The sequence below is a fragment of the Mchenga conophoros genome, linkage group LG1 (genome assembly GCF_057382185.1).
Source record: "Mchenga conophoros isolate Kocher_MC1m ecotype Shallow Benthic linkage group LG1, M_conophoros_male_GT1.1, whole genome shotgun sequence".
NCBI lineage: Eukaryota > Metazoa > Chordata > Actinopteri > Cichliformes > Cichlidae > Mchenga > Mchenga conophoros.
This window is the reverse complement of record NC_140526.1, coordinates 6,288,867-6,310,927: the sequence shown is the minus strand read 5'-3', so window position 1 is coordinate 6,310,927 and position 22,061 is coordinate 6,288,867. Positions and strand designations below refer to the sequence as shown.

General features: G+C 40.7%; 1 protein-coding gene across 3 annotated transcripts in view; it reads left to right on the top strand.

Moving 5' to 3' along the window:
- Window positions 1-21,414, top strand: part of adamts18 (ADAM metallopeptidase with thrombospondin type 1 motif, 18) — a 53,789-nt gene extending 32,375 nt beyond the window's left edge. For 2 of the 3 annotated variants that reach the window (XM_085291900.1, XM_085292070.1), the window contains 10 exons: window positions 122-245; window positions 544-788; window positions 7,926-8,046; window positions 8,849-8,975; window positions 13,031-13,235; window positions 15,709-15,903; window positions 17,708-17,778; window positions 17,960-18,125; window positions 19,518-19,716; window positions 20,531-21,414. In XM_085291900.1, the coding sequence (XP_085148026.1) occupies window positions 122-245; window positions 544-788; window positions 7,926-8,046; window positions 8,849-8,975; window positions 13,031-13,235; window positions 15,709-15,903; window positions 17,708-17,778; window positions 17,960-18,125; window positions 19,518-19,716; window positions 20,531-20,646 (1,569 nt within the window). In that variant the 3' untranslated portion in view covers window positions 20,647-21,414. The remainder of the gene's footprint in view (window positions 1-121; window positions 246-543; window positions 789-7,925; window positions 8,047-8,848; window positions 8,976-13,030; window positions 13,236-15,708; window positions 15,904-17,707; window positions 17,779-17,959; window positions 18,126-19,517; window positions 19,717-20,530) is intronic. The other variant, XM_085291985.1, reaches the window with a different exon arrangement.
- Window positions 21,415-22,061: the final 647 nt, after the last annotated feature.

Genomic DNA, 22,061 nt, shown 5'->3' with positions numbered 1-22,061 from the left:
TAGATTTGTTGATAGTTGGAGAGTTTATTTTATTGACACATGCACTTCAAGAAACAAGCTTATCATGCTCATTTTGCTCCATTCACACTGATGGCAAACATGCATTTGTGTGTGTGTTTAGGCTGTAGGTTGTGACCAAGTTCTTAGCTCTAAGGCCTCTCTGGATGCCTGTGGAGTTTGTAAGGGAGACAACTCCACTTGCAAGTTCTTCAAAGGCCGGTACACTCTGCAACACCGGGCTAACGGTAAGATTGTGTTTGTCCTTGTTAATAGTGTGTCTGAACATGTTAGGTGGCGTACACTGAGTATTTTTACAATACAAAAGAAGACTTAACCAAAGAAACAAGGATAAAAAATTAAATCCACAGACAGACACATGTACATAATTCCACTGGATAATGGACTGACTCACCTCAGAAGAGGTTAAGCCATGGTAAAATCTGGATGATGTTAGCAGGATGAAACATGACAGGATTATAGAACAGCAATAATAGCTAATAATGATTTAGTGTTGGCTGTTGTTCTTTCTCTTTTTGAAACCAGAGTACTACTCCATGGTGACAGTTCCAGCTGGGGCTAGAAGTATTCACATTCAGGAAATGGAAGTCTCCACTAGCTACCTGGCTGTCCGCTCCCTGAAAAAGAAGTACTACTTGACTGGGGAGTGGACTGTGGACTGGCCAGGGAAGTTCCACTTTGGTGGAACCGTATTCGACTACCAGCGCTCTTTCAACAAGCCGGAGAGCCTGTATGCTGCTGGACCGACTAATGAGACGCTGGTGTTTGAAGTAAGCCGCTGCTGCTGGGTGACATCCGTCTATGGCAATTGACAGTGACAGGGGTCTTTGGCGGATCTGCTGCACCTCCTTTTTAATGCTTGGACATGATGAGGGTTAGATGAAAGAAGTTTGGTGCTATGGAGAAAAAGACTGGTTGAAGCTTCCTGCAAATCTTCTGTGAATAATTAATTGTTTTGGGTGTCTGATTATGCCAGAAATGGGTGGGTGCTTTGTAAAGAATGGACACATTTTTATCTAAGTCACAGTGAAAACGATTAAAGGGCACACATTGAACACATCTACTGTGCTCGCTAGCAGCCTACAGGGACTATTTTAGTACTAACTGATCTCTGTAATCCACTTGTATCATACACAAGAATTCAGACAGGGCACCCTATTGCCAAACTCCAGTCCAAACAAAGCCACATGTTCATATCTATTGACATATATTCACAGCTGTTAATGCAGACCCTGTGCTTTGTTGTAGCGTTGCAATTTAAGTCAAATTGAGCAAGTAAAATCCCAACATGAACGGCCCTTTAGTGGGTAGGAAGAAAAGCATAAAATCAGATGGTTACTTGGAGTGAGATATTCTGCACAGTAAAGCAGAAGATTTATTATGTGGTGGTCCATATTTCTGCTTCATGTTTGTATTCAGTGGTGTGTTAGAAACCAGAGCTTCAAGGGGAGTACGAGTCTTTACCTGTCCTAAAGTAGCAAAATGTGATGCTGGACAGAGGTATCCTCCTGAAAGCAAAACTAATATTCAACAAGTGGCCAAGTCATTCTGAGGTTTTAAGTGAATGCTGGTGGGAGGTGTAGGATGTTTTCTCACATAACTTTGTCCGCAAAAGCATTTATTTTGTTTTGACCTTTGAACTCCAGCCGTGAAAACAGAAGTGAAAACCAGGTGAAAGCCAGACAGTTTTTTTTTTTGCCATGGGGGTGGGGGTGATATTCATGTAAAATCTAGTCTCCCCTCAATGCCCTGGGCTACTGCAATACTGTGGTTAAAACAGGAATGATTGGGCTGTAAATCCAACAGGAATACCAGTGTGATATTTTCAAAGTACTTGGATTGGATGGTTACTTGTTTGGCCATCAGGAAACATCCGTGTTTATATAGCTTTTTTAGAAAGAGGCTTTGGTCTGTGGGCAGTTTAGTGGAGTCTGTGTTGTAGTTGGCATTTGAAAAGCACATTGTTGTCCTTTTGCAAGATGAACCCTTGCAGAAGTGCAGAGACATGCACACATAACGTGCATCTTAGTTTCAGTCGTGGTTGGCGACATAGCTTAAAGAATAGCAGTGCTGGATTATTTGACTGATCGGCACTTTGTGTAAGGGAGAAACATTTCAGCGGCTGTTGGGAGGTTTGTCATCAAACTTGGTACAGATAATGCTCAGAAAATACATTCCACAAACTTTAAATCAATTCCCTATTCTTTTTTTTTTTAATCAACAGGATAACAATATTTTCATATAAATTACTCACCATTTTCTAAATAGATAAGCAAATAATTTTGTACAAACATTTGTGGTTCCCAGTACTTAGACTTCACCAAGTCTAAGTACAAAAATAGGAGAAAACCCCACCTCAGCTCCACTTTATGTTTAGAGCATCCCCTGAGTGATGCCAGAGAATGGAAAACATTTTAGGTTTGTGTGCTGGGGAGGTATTTTTCCATGACCTGAGTGGCTGATAGATAAATGTTTAAAATACTGACCACTGCAAACTCTTGAAAAATCCATGTGCTTATATTTGACAATATAAGCACAAGAGCTACTGATCACAGAGACCCGAACAGATTTTCTGACAAAATCAACAAAAAAGTATGGTTTTATGAGAGCGTGAGATTAGTGACAGTGACATTATATATGACATCAGGGTTGTCAGTCAGTAACAAAGTATACAAAACTAGCTGCAAACATACCCAGTAATCTATAAACACACACAATGTCAGTAAGAATAACTGAACGATGATTGTACACGCTGGTCTGAGTGGGCTGGAATGTGAGCCATAGTTTTTTGACTATGATGACATTGCTATTGGCAGGTTAATTGCTTTGAATTGTGAGCGCAGCACAAACAGTAAAATGAATCTGTCACATATCATATCCATCACACTTTACATACTGATTTCTGTCTATAGCAATATGTACAAAGTTTTCTAATGCAGCGAAGGATCGTTACAGACGTTTTGGAAACGGTAATTTTAAGTTTTGCATGTGGATCAAGAGATTTAATAAAATGTTACGTCTAAACAGTTGTCTTTGGCTCACTATAGTGTCATATTAACCAAAAGAAATAATAGCAATAACTACACAAATGTGCCCTATCTTGAAAAAATGATAATTTAAAGAAAGTTCCTTTTTTTTAGGCTGATGGTACTCCTCTTACGTGTCTGTGTGTTCTGATCATACATCTGTCCAGCAGTGGACTCGGCGATGGCTTGCAGCTGATCTGCAGATGACATGACCATAATCTCTATAAGTATGTCCTGTAATTACAAAAAGGAGAAAGAGGTTGATAGAGGGAGAAGGATAGAAAGAGAGAGGATGCAGAGTGAGATTAAAAGATTAAGAATTCTGCAATTGAACTCTGGATGTGAGAAGTTAAGGTCAGGGCACGAGGACTTTAAGTGCAAATGAAAAGAGCCAAATGATGGAAGGAGAGCGCAGATCTCTTCATCTGTTTCACACATTCTATTTAACTGGTGCTGTCACAGAAAATCTGAGAGAGCACATGGGGGAGGATATACACACGGATCACTTGCAGACTCTCACTCAGCTTGAAGCGCTCAAAGAAAAACAAATGGTAAGGAGTGTGAAGTAAACTGTGACAAGGTGTCCACATCTGCACAGCTGCTTAGCTGGTAGGAAGGATGAGGGAAGGGGGCATAGAAATAGCTCACAGGAGGTGGTAGAAGGAACAGACACAACATATGGCTGCTTCCGGAGCTCTAAGTGAATACCAAGTAGGATTATTCCCCCTGGAATTGGCATTCTTGTGGTATGGGAAGCAGGGTCATGCCAGTCCAACACAAAACGCTGTGAGATTGATATCTGAGTCCACCACATTGCAATTCATCATCATCCCAGCTGACTTGACGAGTGCTGTGATTGTTGGGTTGTGAAACCAATACACTCTGTGGTCTGCTGTTGCACTCTAGGAAGCTAGACACACATTAGTTTCACAACTTAAATATGTTTGTAGCCACTGAAAGTCATTCAAAGACGATAATAAACATTTTCCTTTCCTAAAGCCCAAAAAAAGAGGATAACTCAAGTCAATAAAGACCATCTTGAGCTATGATTTTTATTACTTAATAATTAAATTCCATATTTGTTTCGCTATGTTTTTCCTTTTCATTTTAAAGCTTTTTAGAAAATGAAACCCTTAATTCTGCTAACCATCTGCCACAGTAACATGTCCTTGTCTGATGTATGTTTATTAGCACCAGGAAATGCAAAGAATTCCTTTGTGTCCCTGGTTCCCAAACTTATGTCTAATAATCTGATCACTGAAACAAATAGGAACAAAACTTCCCCAGGTGAGTTATCGGTGCAAAATATGAACAATATCATTAGGAAATATACTGGTTAAAAGATTTCAAGTTACACAACAATAATAATGTGAACATTTAGCAAGTGAAACACTCAAAACTTTACTGTTATGTTTGCCAAAAAAGACATATTCTTTGAGCTGCTTCGCCATAGCAGATTCACTCAAGGCTTGTTGGCAGTTTGGTGTTTAGAGGTTCCCAACATGTAAACTATATTTTAATGAGCAATGATTTCTCAGAAGTTATGTGGAAAAAAGAATTAGGGACTTTATGTTAGTTGAAACTTACAATACATCCTCATACGTAAACGACAAAACAGCTATATTGCCAGTAAGACCCAAAACACTCATGAATCTTTCCACATTTGCAATGCTAACGACACTAGTAACAAGACTAAACGTAGTATGGATGGTAATGGATGCTAAACTGCATTTGGTGGTTAAAGATGTGATGGTAGAAGGAAAATGTCTTCCGTCTGCAAAAAGCTTCTCATCTGTTGTATTTGCTAGCACAGTCACAAGCCCTGCTGGTATCATCACCAGTGCGTCTGAACAGTTTGGACATGATACATGCACTCACTAACACGTCTGTTGGAGGCCCCCTGAGTAAACCCTCTGCGTTGTGCTGTTAGTGTGTCAGTGCAGATAAGGCTCATGTAGAGTTTGGGTCAGTTTTCATGTCTTGTGACTAAATTCAGGCAATATTTTGCTGCTTCTGTAAGTTTGCTTTGACTACAAAGGAGTTCACAAGGCCAGTGTGTGTTCTGTCTATTAAATGGGAGCATGCAAGTCATTGAAATTATCGCTGGTATTGTTACTGATTGCAGAAAGTTGTTGATTTTGGCTTGAATAGTGGTAGGTAGGTGATTGTTTTTTGTTCGTATTGGTTTAGTTGTTACTGAAAGGTTGAGCTTTGGGTTTAAATGATCAAAAACTAAAGCAGCGGTGGGTAGGTTTGTCTGAAACTATTGTTTCTATTTGTCTCCTCAAATGCGAACACTGTGGTTGGTTGGGTGTTTTAAACATTGTACATTTCTTAGCAAAGAAAGATCAGTGATTTGGAAAGCTTGAACAATTCAAGGGCATCTAAGTCCTCTACTAAAGTGACTATAAAAACTCTGACCAGAGTTGTTTTTGTAGCTGCTGTTTCACATCACTGGTGGTTGTTTGGTGAAAGAGCAGAAAGTTGGTTTGCTTGGATAAGCACAATGTCCCTGTGTGGTTAGTGGTGGCAGTTTTTCAATGGCATTGGGTTTGGTTGGTGTTGGTAGCATGGACAAAGAAACTGTGGGTGTTAAAATGTGGCCAACCCTTATGTGGTTTTGTTGAGTCTGCAGTTTTTATCACTTTAGCAAGATACTAAAGTTTAGTATCTCAAACAATTAAGAATGTGTCACGGTGCTGGGTCATGTGACCCAGTGTTTGAATTTTTATGTATCTTTTGTATTCATTTGTGTTATAGTTTAACTCATCTAGTTGATTTCTAGGTTGCAGTTTAGTCCTTTGTTTCTTAGTCCCTTTTGTCATCTCTCCCTGGTCCGTGCGTCCACTTGTCATGTTTCATGTCTGTGTGGCTCCTGTTGTCAAGTTTGTGTCATGTCTATGTCTCTGTGTTTCCTGTTTTATTTTGGAAGAGTCTGTGTTTTGTTCATTGTAATTAGTGTTTCTCTCCCCTGTGTTGTCATTATGTTTCATTCTAGTCAGCTGTGTCCTCATATGTCTCCACTTCCCCTGATCATGTGTGTATTTAAGTCCTCAGTCTTCCTGTGTTTGTCGTCGTGTCATCTGTGTTACATCCCTCATGTCGTGTCAGGTTAAGTAGTTTCAGGATTCTTGTGCAGTTCATGCTTCTGTTAGTGATTCATGTATTTCATTGTTTCGTCATGCACTCTGCACAAGGTCCTGTTCATAGTCATTGCCAGTCTTCCTAGTTTGTCATAGTTAAGTCAAAGTTTTCCCAGTGTAGGTTCTAGTTTAGTTTCGCCTCTGTCCTTGCTGCTTTATGTTGCCCCTATATCAGCCATAATAAAGGCTCGCCTTTTGTTAAAGTTAGTTCTGTCTCCTCGCCTGTGTCCGCACCTGGGTCCTCCACACACTCTCCACATGGTCTGCCACTGCTGATTTGACTCGTAGGTAGTAATTAAGGTTACTTGATGGCAAAAATGCAGCCTAAAGACACTTAAACCATATAGATGTTGAGAAAGATCTTAAGTAGAAAATGTGACATCAGAACCACTTTTGCCCCAACTAAAATTAAATTGAAGTATTGATTTTAAAACACTGACTTACGGATACATTTTTCTGACATTGGGTATCTGCTTGCTCATAGATTTACATCCCTCCTTTTGTCCCCCATCTTGCAATAGCTGACTTTATGCATTGGACAGTTAACAATCAGAAGGTTATTTTTAAGTTAGTGGAAGCGTCCCAGAGCTGTTTAATGTGGATTGAACCCAGGAGGTGCTTGGCGTTGAATGGTTGATGGTAGATTCCTTTCAACTTTAGGAAATACCCCAAAGAAAATACACCTGTCAAAATCCATTATCCCAGATGCTGATAGACTGTGATGTTTCTCAAGAATCACAGGTGGACTTAATACATTTTGCCAAATGGGCTGAGGAGTAATAGTTACCCAACCTGGACTAAACCGTGGTTGGATGCAAAAGAGACAAAGCTATGCTGAATACAATCCAGTGCAGTGTTTTGAAATGGTTTAAAATAACACACTAGGAGCTGACTATGTAAATGCATGTCAAGCAAAACTTTTCACCGCAGCAGGGAATTCTTATGGGGTTGTTTTAATGATAGCCTGATGCTTCTCCTGTAATGGGCATGTCTGCATTCATTCATCCATTAGTCTCTGCCTGACTTGAATGTTCAAATAAATCTCTTGTGCAGAAAAGGTACCTCAGAATCACTGGGCTGTGTAAAGGACGTGGTTAAAAAAAAGAGACACATCACAAAAGAAAATGGAAATTGTCCCTTGCATGAGCATTATATGATCCAAATAAAAGTGTGCTCATCCAGTTCAGAGTAGAAATGGAATAAAGTGTTTTGTAGGGTTTCTAGAATCTTCTCATTAGTAGGTAGTCTGTCGAGCAGCTCGAGTAAACTTGAACGGCCTAAATAGGCTAATCACATTGGCGGTTGTCTTGCATTTAGTCTCTTACAGTGGGGTTCATAACAAATGGGTAATTTGCTTTGGTTTAGAATGCGCAAGACATAATACATGGATTACTGGAGGTCTAATAATCAGTCGACATTTGAGGGAATACGTGGGTTTGGTGCTGAAAAGACATGTAGATGAACCAGTGCTAAATATTTGCCTTACTTAGCTTCTTAAATATTTAGTGTTCCTTTCTGTTTAGTATGCAGTAATGCTATATTCTCTAAATTAAGCTACAAAGGGCGGCTTAGAGCTTTGAGGAAGGATCTAAAGGTTGCTAGTGTCACTCCCTTGAGCAGCTGGGAAACGCAGCTGTAGCCTGGTGGATGACTTACAGTTTGATAAATAAAGGTTAAAAGATAAACTTTCTCTACACAGCTGTCACCTTTTTTGACTGAATGTTTTCTTGTCTGATAGATCCTTCTGCAGGGAAAGAACCCGGGTGTGGTATGGGAGTACACTTTGCCTCGCACTGAGAGGAAGCCTGATTACAGCTGGGGTGTGGTGCGCTCGGATTGCTCTGCTCCCTGTGCCGGAGGTGAGGCAGTTTTTATTTGTATGTCCATCTGTTGATGCCTGGATAAAACTAGAGGAGTTCTGTACACAGGATAAGTAAATTAAATTAACATTTGCCAAAATCCACCACTGAACTGCAACAGTCAAATCAAGCTATTACTTTAATTGACAATGTAGCAGCAAAGACTTCAAACTTGGAATTGATGGAATTGATCATCAATTAAATAGCAAATAAACTAAGAAGACTTCTTTTAACATCTCAATTTGAAACAAAATCCCCAGCGTTTTAAAATCTGCTCAGGATTTGGAATGCATCAAATCAGCCCCTGATGAAAAGCCTGAATGGCATAGCAACAGAATCTAAGTTGCTTACAATAAAAGAGAGGCAGAAATATGTGCAGATGTACTAAAAGTGATAAGGAAAAGTTGTGTGTGTGTGTTTATAGGTCTGATTTTTCTGTGTGTGGCTGTTTTTGTGTTGTGTATAATACCCTGATGAACAGTGTTCCAGGAAATGTGCTAAGGTTAATGAAAAGCACCTTTGTCAGACTTTCTCCTGAAAGACTCACAGCTACTATCCAGCTTACTTGTTAGTGAATAGCTGTTGTGTTTAAGGTACATGTAGTTTCATTTGCCATGCCTCTAGGTGCTGCGACAGCCGGCAGACCTCTAGACATATTTTTTGTGTTGATTCATGACAGTTAGAAAATTAAAATTTGACTTTAAATGCATCCACATTGCAGGGATGAAAAATAAAGATCCTTAATTACCTGAAAGAAACACATTACGATTTCTCTGCTTCTCTCTCCCTGTCTCTCCATCAGGTCGTATCTCAACCAAGGCTATCTGTTTGCAGGACCAGAAGGCTCAGGTCAACTCCAGCATGTGTAATCCCCACACCAGGCCTGCACTGGGCTCCCATCTCTGCAATACGCAGCCTTGCCCTGCATAGTAAGTGTGTGTGGGTCAAAGAATTTCTATGTGTACAGTTGGCTGTGGGATATGTGGCATGTGTCTTTATGCTGCCAAATTTTCAGGAACCTAGGGCGCTGGTTTTTTTTTTTTTTTTTAATAGGTGCGCACACACACACACACACACACACACACACACACACACACACACACACACACACACACACACACACAAAAATACTGTGGTTGAGCTGTCTAGAGGTTGCCTGTGGTCTATTTGCTGTGGCTAGCCAGCACTCCGCTCAGCCTGTGTTCTTCTTGTCACTATCCTCGTCTTTTCTTGGCCCACTTTTTTTTTTTTTTTTTTGAGAAAACACATGAAAGCCCACTGCATCTTGTGCTCTTTTGGATAAGTCTTTGTTGCCTTGAAGTGTTTTCTCCAGCTGTGTCTCCATGTGAGTGTCAAGTGTTGGTAACTGATCTCTTGTCTACATGTATGCCCTGATGATTTTCATTCTTTCATTTAGACCATTTAGTTTAAACAATTTTAACATGGCCTTTTAACCCGTTAATGATCCTGAGACCTAAAAATGCAAAATATGAGAAAAAATGCTACATTGTTTTTGATCACTAGAAAGAAACTTTCCGAGCTCATGCTTCATCTGAGCTGAATCTACCGCTGAAGTCACAGAGGTCATGTCCATATTTCTGTCAGTGTTTGTAGTGAAATAACAAAAAGAGAGGGCTTCATTGTGGAAATGTAGTTAAAAGCAACCAACATCTTAGAATGCAAACTCTTTAGATTTTTAATATGGATTGTGACATTTTAGGCTAAATATCAAATTATGCAAATGCAAAAAAAAGAAACAAATTTTAGGCAATGATTTAACTAAAAAGGAAACATTGGGGTTGAGATGAAAAAATAAAGAAAAGCAAGGCTAAAGAGCAGGAAGAAGACATCAAAGCTGGCTCTGAACGACTGCTGATTTCTGTGCATACCCTCTCATATATACTCAGCCCAAAGCTTCCTGCATTTCTCAGTAGCAAAACCATGGCTGTGTTTTATCTCCTTGGTCTAGACACTGAGCCTAATGGCATGCATTTTTAAAGGAGACAGTGCATTTTGGGACCAATGCAGCAAGCAAAGGAGGAAAACAGGAGATAGTTCAGTGGAGTAACAAGTTGAAACAGCGCTGAATAAATGGCCCCTCTTCTACAGTATGTAGGGCTTTGGCTCGGGGAAATTGAGCTAGCTTGATTTACAGCATTGCTCCAAAGAACAGGCAAGAAACTGTGTCTTAGGTTCAGAGAGAGTACTCACTCATGCACATGCAAACACACACACAGAGAAAAGCAACATGCCAACATAGAAAGGCAGCATGCATTCTTATAGTTCCTTTTCCAAATGCATAATGCTGGAATCATGTATTTCTGGTCCAAACCGTGCTTTAAAAGTAGAAATATAAGCTGCTTCTCTGATCTTAATGATGTTGTTATTTTGTTCACTATTAGCCATGCTACAACAAGTCCAGACTGAACTTTCTCCTGTGTCAGGAGTTGAATAAGCCAGACAGCTATCAGTTACACCTCCAGCATACAGCCTCTGTTTCTTACTAAGTTTCCCACCACCCGAGAGGACATTTCCTGCTCCTAATCTTGGGCATACCATTTCTGCTATCTCGGTGAAAGCTATTAAACAGCCTTGTTGCGTGTCCCATCCGCCTCTTTTTGCTTAGCGCAGAAAATGGTATAAATAATTACTGTCCATGCAGGGAAATAAATAAGCTTGACACCCATGGATTCTATTTTCTACAGTAGCTGACAGTTTTTCTCAGATGGTTGTGAGTATGGGCCAATTTATGGATGCTACACAGGAAGCAAGTTGAGTTGAGTGAGCAGCATGAAAGCTTTAATGACTGCATTAAGACCTCCAGGATGTATGGGCACGCATTCAAGAGCCCAGCAGAGAAAAGAAAAATTGACAATGAAGTGGATGCATGTGTACTATGTGAGTGAACATCAGTGTTTGGGTGTGTGTGTGTGTGTGTGTGTGTGTGTGTGTGTGTGTGTGTGTGTGTGTGTGTGTGTGTGTGTGTGTGTGTGGAAGGAGGGGTAATGTGAAAGTGCCTGTTTATCTCTGTGACATGTATCTCGGGTGCTGACAGGCCTATCCATGTTTTATTGTGCAGAGATGGAAGGATTCCCATGGGGCCAGGCCAGTCTAGCCATGCAGAGCCAGTCAACCCCCACCCCAAGCCCAACGCTCACAGCCTCACATAAAATACACACACAGCTTCACCCGTTCACTCTTATCTACTCCCTTTCTTTTGCTTTAGACCTGTTCTCTCTCTACTTTGCGGGGATGCTGGACTGTGATGTTGCAGCAGGTTCCCATAACATGGGGACGGAAGGAGAATTTTAATAAGTCAGTTCAAACATTTGGGCTAGCTTGAAATTAGGAAGAGAATCCTCCTTTAAAGATATTTAACTCAGCATGAACATCAGTTTTGTAAGTGCCAACAAATCAGTTCAAACGATCTATGTACCAGGCATATTTACCACTTTTTAGGATCTATACTGCAAAGTTAAGAGTAAAATAACTTCAACATGAAAAGAGCACCTTTATCTTATTACTCTTTTCAACTTGCAACAGCTTCTAGAGCTCACTGAATGTTTGTGAAGAGACAAAGGACACAGTAAATGCATTTGCTAAAGGACTGGACATGTGTGGGAAATGCAAACCAGACAAGCAGCTTGTTAAAGAAGGTTGGATTGTGGTATATAATTATGCTTAGGATCTTAAGAAAACCACACGGCTCCAATATTAGAATTAGAATAGTTCCATTCACTGGTGGTACCTGGTCTGCAGCCATGCAAGTACCAGAAAATATACAGTCGAGCTTTTCAGAACCTCCTTTGCAGCAATGTGCTGTTCTTACCTCAGGTAATGAAACATTTTAGAGATACAAATTACAGCTAGGTCAGTGGTGGTTTGCAGTGAAGCGGAGTGGCTCTTCAGCCACTTTCCCCCAATGATATATTGTTATTTATAAGCCAGGAAAAACAGCAGGGGAAAAAGCAAAACAGTCCACAAGCCAAAAAATCCCAAACCATTCCTTTTGGGTCCCACTGGTTGACATCTATCCCATTTCCAAATTGTAGTTTAGTCCCGCAGCTTCATTTGCCTGTGGCATTTGAACAAAAATGAAAGCATTTTTCTTCCCCTGAAGCAGGTCGGTGGTATGGAGGAATGGTCCCTGTGGTAGCGTGTTCTCTCAGAACTGGACAGCGCCATCTGCCCATCCCTCCATCTCCCTCTTCTAAGCCTGTGGTTGTCAGACCACTCATTTGGTGAAATCTCCCCCTACAGCCCTGATGCCAAGACAGAAACTATTTTAGACATAACAGGAGGCTTTTCATCAGTGGTGAAGCAGGATTTCAAAAGGACAAAGAGCGAAGAGATTAGAAGTAAGAAGATGAGGGCAGAGTGAACAGGTGAAAGAGAAATAAATGAGCCAAACAAACCAAAGGGGAAGAAAAAGTGTTGCATGTTGTGGTTGGCCTTGAGGAACTTGAAAAAGCTGTCATTAAGAGTCAGGTATAGAAATGGTTTTCCTGTTTAGTTTCATATACAATGATAAATATGGAGATTGATCGAACTGCAGAGACATGAAGATATATTCTGTCTTTTCTTTTATTGCTGATAACCAGCTCTGAGCCAAGAATCTAACTTAATGAATTCATTTTTTTAATTTAACCAGGGTAGAAAGGGCTGTTTTACAAAGCACAACAATAAGAACTTTTCAGAGATGTTTGGTGCGATGACAGCTTGTATTTCAGTGGGTAATTGAGGTTTATTGGTAAAAAGGAAGTTTTTCTTTCCCACTCATGCACTTGGGAAAAGCACAGAGTGGGATTGTCAGTTTCTATGATATTGTAAGGTCTTGAACTTGGAATATGCAGCTCTGTGAGACAACTGTGCTGAATGGCACTAAAGTAAGATGCAATTAAATAAAACTCAATTTCTGTATTTGAGCAGTGACTGAGGCAAACCTTCCATGTTTTCTTAAATCTCCTCTGCTCTCTTGGCACAGTTGGGCACCAGGAGACTGGGGTGCTTGCAGTCGGTCATGTGGTGGCGGTCAACAAACCAGGACACTGCGCTGCATGAGGAAGGTAACCTACCAACGGGAGGAGGTGGTGGCGCACTCCTTCTGCCCTGTAATCTCTCCGGCCCAAGTCCAGCCCTGCCACACCCAGTCCTGCCCGCCAGAATGGAGCACTGGATCTTGGTCACAGGTGGGTTTGTAGCAACATTCCAAAACCACAAGAGCAGCGTAGCTTTTAACTTTGACAGTCCACGTTGACCTAGGATGAATCGCTATGAAGTTTTGTACTGACATTTACGATCCCTGCAAGTCAAATCCTAATGACTTTGGGAACCTCTACCTTTTCCTTTATTGCCACATGAGGTTTATATTCATGGTTTAAGGAAAATATTTTGGCAACTACTAAATGGATTTCTGTGACACTAGTTACTGTTATTCATGTTCCCCATAGGGTAGTCTGCAATAACTCTGCTGACCCTTCACCTAACAGTCAATCTAGTGCCATTAACAAACTCAATGTTAACACTTAGCAAATGTCCGTACGCAAACATGTTAAACTCAAGAATTAAACTGTTGTGCTCTCCATGGCATTACACTGATCACATTTAGAACACAGTAGCACTGCACAGCTTCAGAAAGCTCTTAGCAAAATATTGAACACTTTTTTCTACACACATTAAGAGCGACCGTGGCTCAGGGGGTTGGGAAGCGTATCTGTAACCGGAAGGTCGCCGGTTCGATCCCCGGGCTCTCTGGTCGTTGTGTCCTTGGGCAAGACACGTTACCCTACTGGTGTTAGCCAGAGGGGCCGATGGCGTGATATGGCAGCCTCGCTTCTGTCAGTCTGCCCCAGGGCAGCTGTGGCTACAACCGTAGCTTGCCTCCACCAGTGTGTGAATGTGAGAGTGAATGAATAGTGGCATTGTAAAGCGCTTTGGGTGCCTTGAAAAGCGCTATATAAATCAAATCCATTATTATTATACCAAGACGATCTGACATTTTATTTACTCCTGTGCATTTCCCACCATGAAAAAGGCTTTAGGTATTGTTTTATAAATTTTGGTTAAAAAATGAGTTTATTTCACTCATAGGTGTCAATACCCAGTCTTTGCCTACTCTATTGTTAAGTCATTATTTTTTTACTAAAAGGGTTAGAGGTTATGAGGGATATCTGTCATAGCTAATTTATTTTCCTTAAGTGCAAGTAAAGCATCACCAGTGTGTGGTCAATGCACACTGGTATGTCTCTGCCTGACAGAACCCTGTCTGTGTCTAGGAAGGTACATATTCACTCATACACTGAGTTTCCTTTTCAAGCTGTCAGTTGTTTCACTCAAGCTCAAACAAATGCTCTGCTGCCCTCTGTTGGATTTTTTTGCCTTTATTTAGATAGGTGGGTCCCATTAAGATTATTTTCCTATTTATAGGAAGTTCTGGATTTGTGGAACACAGTACGAGATAAATTACACAATGTAATAGTCTTTACTAGTAAAGAAAGATCACTTGTCAGGAACATTAAAGTTTTAAAAAAATTCAGATTAAAACAAATTCTTACCCTTTTCTATATTTCACCTCCTGTCAAAATTAAGTCCTTTGTGTTGTTTGACATATCTATTTAAGAACTAACTGTATCCATCTAGTAACATAGCACATGCTTAAATAACGACACAGCTACATAAGGTGGAGTCAACTCTTTTATAAGCAATGAGTAGTTATTCGCTGCACAGAACTGTTTTGTTTCTTTGCAAAGCATGGTCTTGATTACATTGTTTAATGATCTGGCTAGTTGATGGATTTGGCTGGTTCCTCTTTATCTACAGTGCATCACATAATAGACTGAGCCTTTCAGTGCTCATATCCCTGTATACAATATTAATAGCCTGGCAGCACATCTGATACTTTGTAAACTGTTCCAGGTTGTTTAGCTGATGTGACCTGTGCAGTCCGGACATTCAGCTGCCATTCAGCCATCATTCTTCGGGACACTCAAATTGTGTGTTTGCACTATTTTGTAACAGCAGCCTGAGTTCAGTTTGCGGTCAGGCAGAGACAAGGCCAGCGTCCCTGAAAAGATCAATCGGAGCTTTTAGTGACAAGAGGACAACTGGGATGTGTGTAGTTGTGAGTGTAGATGCTCAGATGTGTGTGTCTGTTCTCTAATAAATTAATGCGGTGTGTTCAGATAATCTGCCCTGATGGCTGTGCTCCTCAGTCCCAGTGGGGCAGTTCGACTCTGCTGTCCATCTCTCTGCAGTTCACATGGAGTTTACAGAACCAATGTCTGCTGTTAGTGAGGACTTTGATGAGTTGGGGTCACATTCATCCCAGAGTTATTGGTTTATTGTGTTTAATGACAGGCCATAATGTGCTGCCATCAAACCAGTGACCTTCTGTTTGCTTATCCACCATGTGGTGAATTAGGAATGCATTAACAGTGTCTGTGCCAAGGATTTAACTGCTGTTAATATGGCCTAATGTTTAAATGTGATGGAAGCTGAAGGTTAAACCAATCATAAGACTATAAGTTACAGTGTATGTGCGTACAAGTAATCTGTGTATGGCCATTAAACCTTTGCTTAGTGAATCATTAATATCCCAAGGATCATCTGTAGTTTTGACTTTTGCTCCACAATGACTTTTACTTCCTACTTGTCCGTGTTCAGTGCTCCAAGACCTGCGGCCGTGGCCTGAGGAAGCGGACCGTGTTTTGCCGCAGCACCGATCCAGGGGCCAAAGCTGTGGTGGTGCCCGACAGCATGTGCAGACAGCACCACAGACCCAAAGCCCAAGAGACCTGCGTCCTGCGGCGTTGCCCTAAGAATGAGAGGCTTCAGTGGATCCCCACTCCTTGGGGAGAGGTAAGAAAAAAGGACTCATGAAACTCAAGAAAAATGGAAGTGAACTGAATTTTGAGTTCAGATCCGCAGTGAGGCATTTCTATTTGTGGGTCAGTTTGTTGCTTATTGGTGTGTCTGTCTCAGTACAGTGCGACAGATGAAAAAGTAGTGTCCTGAAACTATATAAAACATCAGGAATAAACATTCTTTTTTTTGATGTTGGACCCTCAGAATAAAGAATACAAAGCCCTCTTTCTAGCTTGCCCATTTTTCAAAAACACTTAACAATCATACAGGGAGAAATCTATCATAGAACAGAGAAAGCAGTTTCACAGCCAGCAGCCTCAATAGACCAGAATGAAATGCAACATGTTTCATCTGGAACTATCATTACTCCTCTGCTTCATTTCCCCGCACTGCGCTTGTTGAAAATAATACTGGCACAAACAAATTGAACTGGGAGTAGAGGAGGCAGGTTGGGGGAAATAAGTAACTCTATATATTTTACAAAACTGAACATCTAACTTTTTGTGACCTGTGGAAGATGCATTTCTGCAAAGAAACTACCAACAACCAAAATCAGGGAATTAAACTAACCGTAGTGTTTATAATTCATTTCATTTCACACATTATCAGTACATACTACCAATGCGCAAATTACAGTAGGTGACCTAATTAATATTTTACGATCTGCTGTGGTGAGCGCAGCTGAAAGATGATGTTTGAATATTGAGAGATGAAGAAAACAGTACAATAATTATCTACACCTGAAGCCCTTTTTTGCATTCTTTTTACAAATAGCAACGTTAACTTAATAATTGCAGTGAAAAAAACAAACATCTGTGAAAAATCTTGGCTGTGTTAGTGAGATACTCGAGCCTCTTGCACTTCACTCTGCTTCTCTGTGGCTGTGTGAGAGGGAGCTGCCTGGGTCCCGCTCACAGCCAAATAAGCTGAGAGTGAAAGAGAGAGAAAGTGAGTGAGCGCAGAAGGACAGAAGCAGTGTGACCACAAATGACAGCAAAACGAGTCTCATTTTTCAAAACCAAAAAACTTCAAGCTCCTCTTTTGTGCACATATTCTTCTCATCTAGCTCCAACCTCTTTTTCATCCTCCCTGTTGCTCTTCAAGCCTTCAGTGTACTGAACCTTGTAGGCCCTGAACCTTTTCTAGCCATTAACAGGGTGTCTGCCTGGCATGTTCAAATTGCCCACCGTAGCCTTAGGAAGTGCAGTTTTGGAAATGTATAACATGTATAGTCAGAAATGTTATAGATTGTTTCTGCTCGACTAAACTTTGCGTGATGTGACTTTTATTTGCCCCATTGAAAGTACTTAGTTGTTAGTAAATATTTGTTTTGCTATACACTTGGAGCCATGAGTGTGAATGATAGGTGGTTAATGGGGTCCCATGCTTCTGAAATGGATAATGATTAGCAGCGGTTGCTACTTTGTGACAGATCAAATGTGTTGGCTCACTCGATACTAATACTGAGAAGTTTCACCCAGGTGAATCTGTGGAAGTCAGTTCAGATAGGATTTTTTTTCTGCATTTGTGCCAAAGATGGTCATATTTTTACCTGTTGTAGCAGAAAGTCGGGCTGATAAAACACACAGGTGACACAAACTGTCTGCTCATCATATATAATGACTGAAAAATACACAGTAAAGCATATCAGGGTTTTCTTTTTTTTTTTTTTTTGCTCCTTAACTACAACAGTAAATGAGCTTGCGGTGTCTGTAACTACAGGAACCATCCCATCACTTACAACCACTCACAGAGTTCATTTTCTAAAGCTGTCCCTCCTGCTTGCACTCTGTTTCAGTGCTCCAGGTCGTGTGGCTCAGGCATCCAGAAAAGAGAGCTTCACTGTGGGGAGAGAGACTCACAGGGAGGGTATGTGCCTTCAACTACACACTAAGACATCCCTCATACTTTAATAGATCTGCACAGATACTTGAGACCCCACTGTGCCATCTGTTTACTATCATCTGAGTCAGAATTTCAATGTTTTTCAAATGAGAAGCTCTGTAGGAATAGTCATTTTGAGCAGATAGCCTGTCCTCTCGTTGCACAGGTATGTGGCGTTTACTATACGGAGGTGCAGGAATATAGCCAAACCTTTGGTGGATCTTCAGCAAGGATGCAACCGAGGTCCATGCCCAGAGCTCCCTCGGGTGGTCCCTGGAAGAACGACCTCAAGCGTAGTGGTCTTAGGCTGGTACGCCTCTCCCTGGCAGCAGGTAGATTTTCTTGTGCTTTGGTTAAATGCTATCTACATCAAAAGATTTTACGGATACTTGTGTGTTCAAGCTGAAAATCTCACAGTTTGAAGATTTTCTACCTTATATGACACAGTATGATTACAGCTTTGATGTGTTAAAGTTACACTGCTAAAAATATAAAAAGGGACACTTCATATCCATTTGTTAAACATCGTGTCAAGAAATGTTATTTTATCTACCTTTAAAGTTTATTCAGACTGACCCATGTTGCACTACTGCCTCTATGGGTCAGCTCACATCAGCAACACATCCTGAGCCCTCGACTGTCACACAGAGTTGGTCTTAGGTCAGTTTTCACTTAAATCGGACTAAACACGGACTGCCATTGTCGGACTCTGATTGGTTATGTCATGAGGCATGTGATACTGATGTAAAAAGTGTAAGAACTGCTCAAAACCTGATTTCATTCTTTTTGAACTATTCTGTCACAGTACTTGTCACAGTAAAGATTTATAAGTTGCACACATTGTAAGTGACAGATGATTGACTAGAGCAGCCTTTTATTGTTAACAGTACCCAGCATGTTCAGTCCTTGCCATGCAAATCACTGATATCAAATGGAATGCTGCCTTGGCAGTAGGTATACTGAAATGGCTTAGTGGGCTTCAGATTGAACTTGCTTTAACTTGTGTCCACTCTAATATGAATGGGTTGGACACACCACTCTAGACTCGGGTGATATGTACACCAGCTCTAAAAATTGATTTATTTTCTATTTCACTGTCTCTGAATTGACATTTTTTCGCTTTTGTTTAAGAGACTCTCTTCAGTCTGAGTCTTTTGCATAAATCATTAATTGTTACTAATTGTCATAATACCACATTCAAGTGCCCCCCCCCCCCCAAGAAAACTAAGTGGCAGACTATACAGTGTAGGTGATGTAAGTTTACAGATGTAGCAGAGGTCTTAGCCAGAAGTGGAACTGTGGATATGTGGGATAGGCCAAAAGATGTAGAGTCTTTTGGGGTACGGTTGTGTCGACTATGTGTTACATCATCTATTATGCAAAACGTCTTAAGGGCAACCTCTTATAGTGCAGGTCTTATTCTGCTTGATCTCAAGCTTGTGATCCTTGTATGATTCCACCAGAGAAGATATCTCTTGACACCTGCTGCAGGGCAGGTACATGGTGTTAGGGTTGTTTGTTTTCTTCATCTGTTCTTTGTCTCTGCGTAGAGTTTTCTTCCATTCTTTCCCCTCCCTCCCCTTATCCCTTTATTACAGCTGCTTTTCCTCTCTCAAACTTTTTCCCCTCTTATTTGTATGACTGTGCTTCCTCTTGTATCTCTTCTTCTCATTTGTTTCTTTTCTTTTTGGCTCACTGCCTCTTCTCTCCTGCCTTTGTCTCAGTGCTCTGTGTCCTGTGGCGGAGGAGTCCAGACTCGATCCATCCAATGTCTTCGACAAGGTCGCCCCGCAGCTGGCTGCCTGCCACACCAGAGGCCTGTCACTTCTAGGGCATGCAACACGCAGTTCTGCCCGGCTGCTCCCCCGGCTCCAGCACATCGCTCTAGCAGCCGGGTCACAGCTGCTGGACCAGCACTGAAAGGTATATTTCTCCGAGGGAGCAAAGAACAAATTTATTCAGCATCATTAAATGATGACCATATAATTACAGACATGGAGGAGATTTACTATTGAGATTTCATTCAAAGACTAGCAGCCCAAGAGTTTGCAAGAGTTAGCATCATACTGTATCAAAGTAATATGGCAAACCAATTAGTTAGCATGCCAACACACTAATGTGTAGCACACTTCAGTTTGTTAGTATTTTGCATGTTAAGGAGCTGAACCATTTCTCACCTTTTCGGTGGCGATGACTCAGAGAAGAGAGCATTTGGACTATTAATTGGAAGGTTGGTGGCGCAGTCCTCATTTCCTCCAGTTTAGGCGTTCTTGAGCAAAATAGTGAACTCCAAATTGCCCCTGATGCATCCATCAGAGTATGATTGTGTGCATGATAGTTAAAAAGTGCTTAAAGGCATAGAATTAAATGCTGTACGAACGAGTGTTTGTAAATGGCTTTCAATAACAAGCACTGTATAAGTATCAGTCCATTTATATTAGCAGGCCAGTGTGTAACAGTTATTAACATCATTAAACACTGGCCTATACACAGCTTAAAACCAGCATGTTAGTATTGCCATTGGGAGCATATTAACACGCTGACATTAGCACTGTGTGTGTTGGTGTTCAACTAATTAGTCACTGAATGAACTGAAAAACAAAAAAGTTTAGCAATAATTTAGTCAAATGTTTTCTGGTTTGCTACTTTCTTTGCTTTGTTTATTCTCATATCTTCAAGTTAATGTTTATTCTTATAATATGTATAATAGCATTGCTTCTTTTTGTTTTCTCTTCAGAAGAACACTGTGTGGATCACTTCAGCTGGTGCCACTTGGTCCCTCAGCACGGCGTCTGTAACCACAAGTTCTATGGAGAGCAGTGCTGCAAGTCCTGCTCCAGCAAGAAGCCATAGAGCTCTGACACCTCTGAGTCCACAACGGCCAGCCTCGAACAAAAGTGCTGCTACGGAGACCATTCAGGGGCAAATACCCACTACACACAGGACTGTGCACAGCAATGTGTGTTTTCTTCCTGGAGTACTTGACTAATGCATTTTGTATAGAAGTGAAAGAGTACATACACAGACTTTGTTCAAGAAGGCAACGTGGCTGCTGATGCTCTTCTGCCAAAGTGGTGTCATCAGGTCAATGCTCACATTGAAACTGGAAAGACAGTGAAATCCAAACTGAAGACTTGTTGTAAAATATATGTATCTTGATATTTTGTGGAGTATTTTCCTCTTGAAACCCCTGAAACTAGAAAGCCATCAGGACAACAGGAAAGAACAATAGTGTGATTAGTTATATGTTGTGCATTTAAAGGCATCTGGTTTCGTATGTCTTTGTTTAAGTTATTATGGGTCCTAATATATGATTTTACATTTTGTGAGATTTACAGTGGATTTGGGACATGTTATTTTTGTGTTTTGTGCCAGTCACCCTTGCATTCACATGATTCAGTTTTATATGGGGCGTTAGTAATCAGGTGAACTGCACTTCTCCTTCACATGATGTCCACTTGTCCTGTTTACTACTCCTGAATCGCACCACGTCACATTCATGTCAGTGCTATTTAAACATCCGTATCTGTGTACCTAAAATATGTTATTCAACTGCGTTGTAAGTGGTTGTATTTTTTTTTTAATCTCTGCTTTATCTTTATGGTAAATAACTTCACCATCTATCTGCTTTTCTTTTCTTCACTGCATTCTCTCTATCGATTACAGCCACAATGAGGTGAATAATGAGTAAGGCTGTCTGCAAGCCTGGGGGAGAGTAGAGGAGGGTGAAGAGGGAGAGAAGAGGATGATTGCTCGGTAAGCGTGGGTGCAGTCTAGATAGCAAGGGGTTTTGGTTATTGAGAGAGAGTAGTGTAGGTGTGTTCTTCACAGAAGTCTGGTCAAAATATAGAGACGTGGCAGGTTGAGCTTGAGATAAGAGATGATGCACTCGTGTTCATTTCTGTTTTGATTGGGGCACAAAACAACATAAAAACAACATATATGCAGTAGTTTGGTTGAAGGGAATTTTAATGGCTCAAACTCTAAAAGCAGACAGTAATGTAAAATAGACTGACTGATTTATTGGCAATCCAATATTAGCTACTGGCTGGTCTCTCAATATCTACATTTATAACAACCGATAAATACAATTTCTTAAAAGAGATCAAGGAAGAAAAGCAAAAACACCCTTGAACCAATATGAAATCAAGACGTAAACAAACCAATATCTATTTCTTTAAATAAAAGAATCTGCAAACATGATTGATCAATGTATAAATAGTCTACAAACTCACCTATTATGCTATTTGATTTACCCCCTTAAGAAA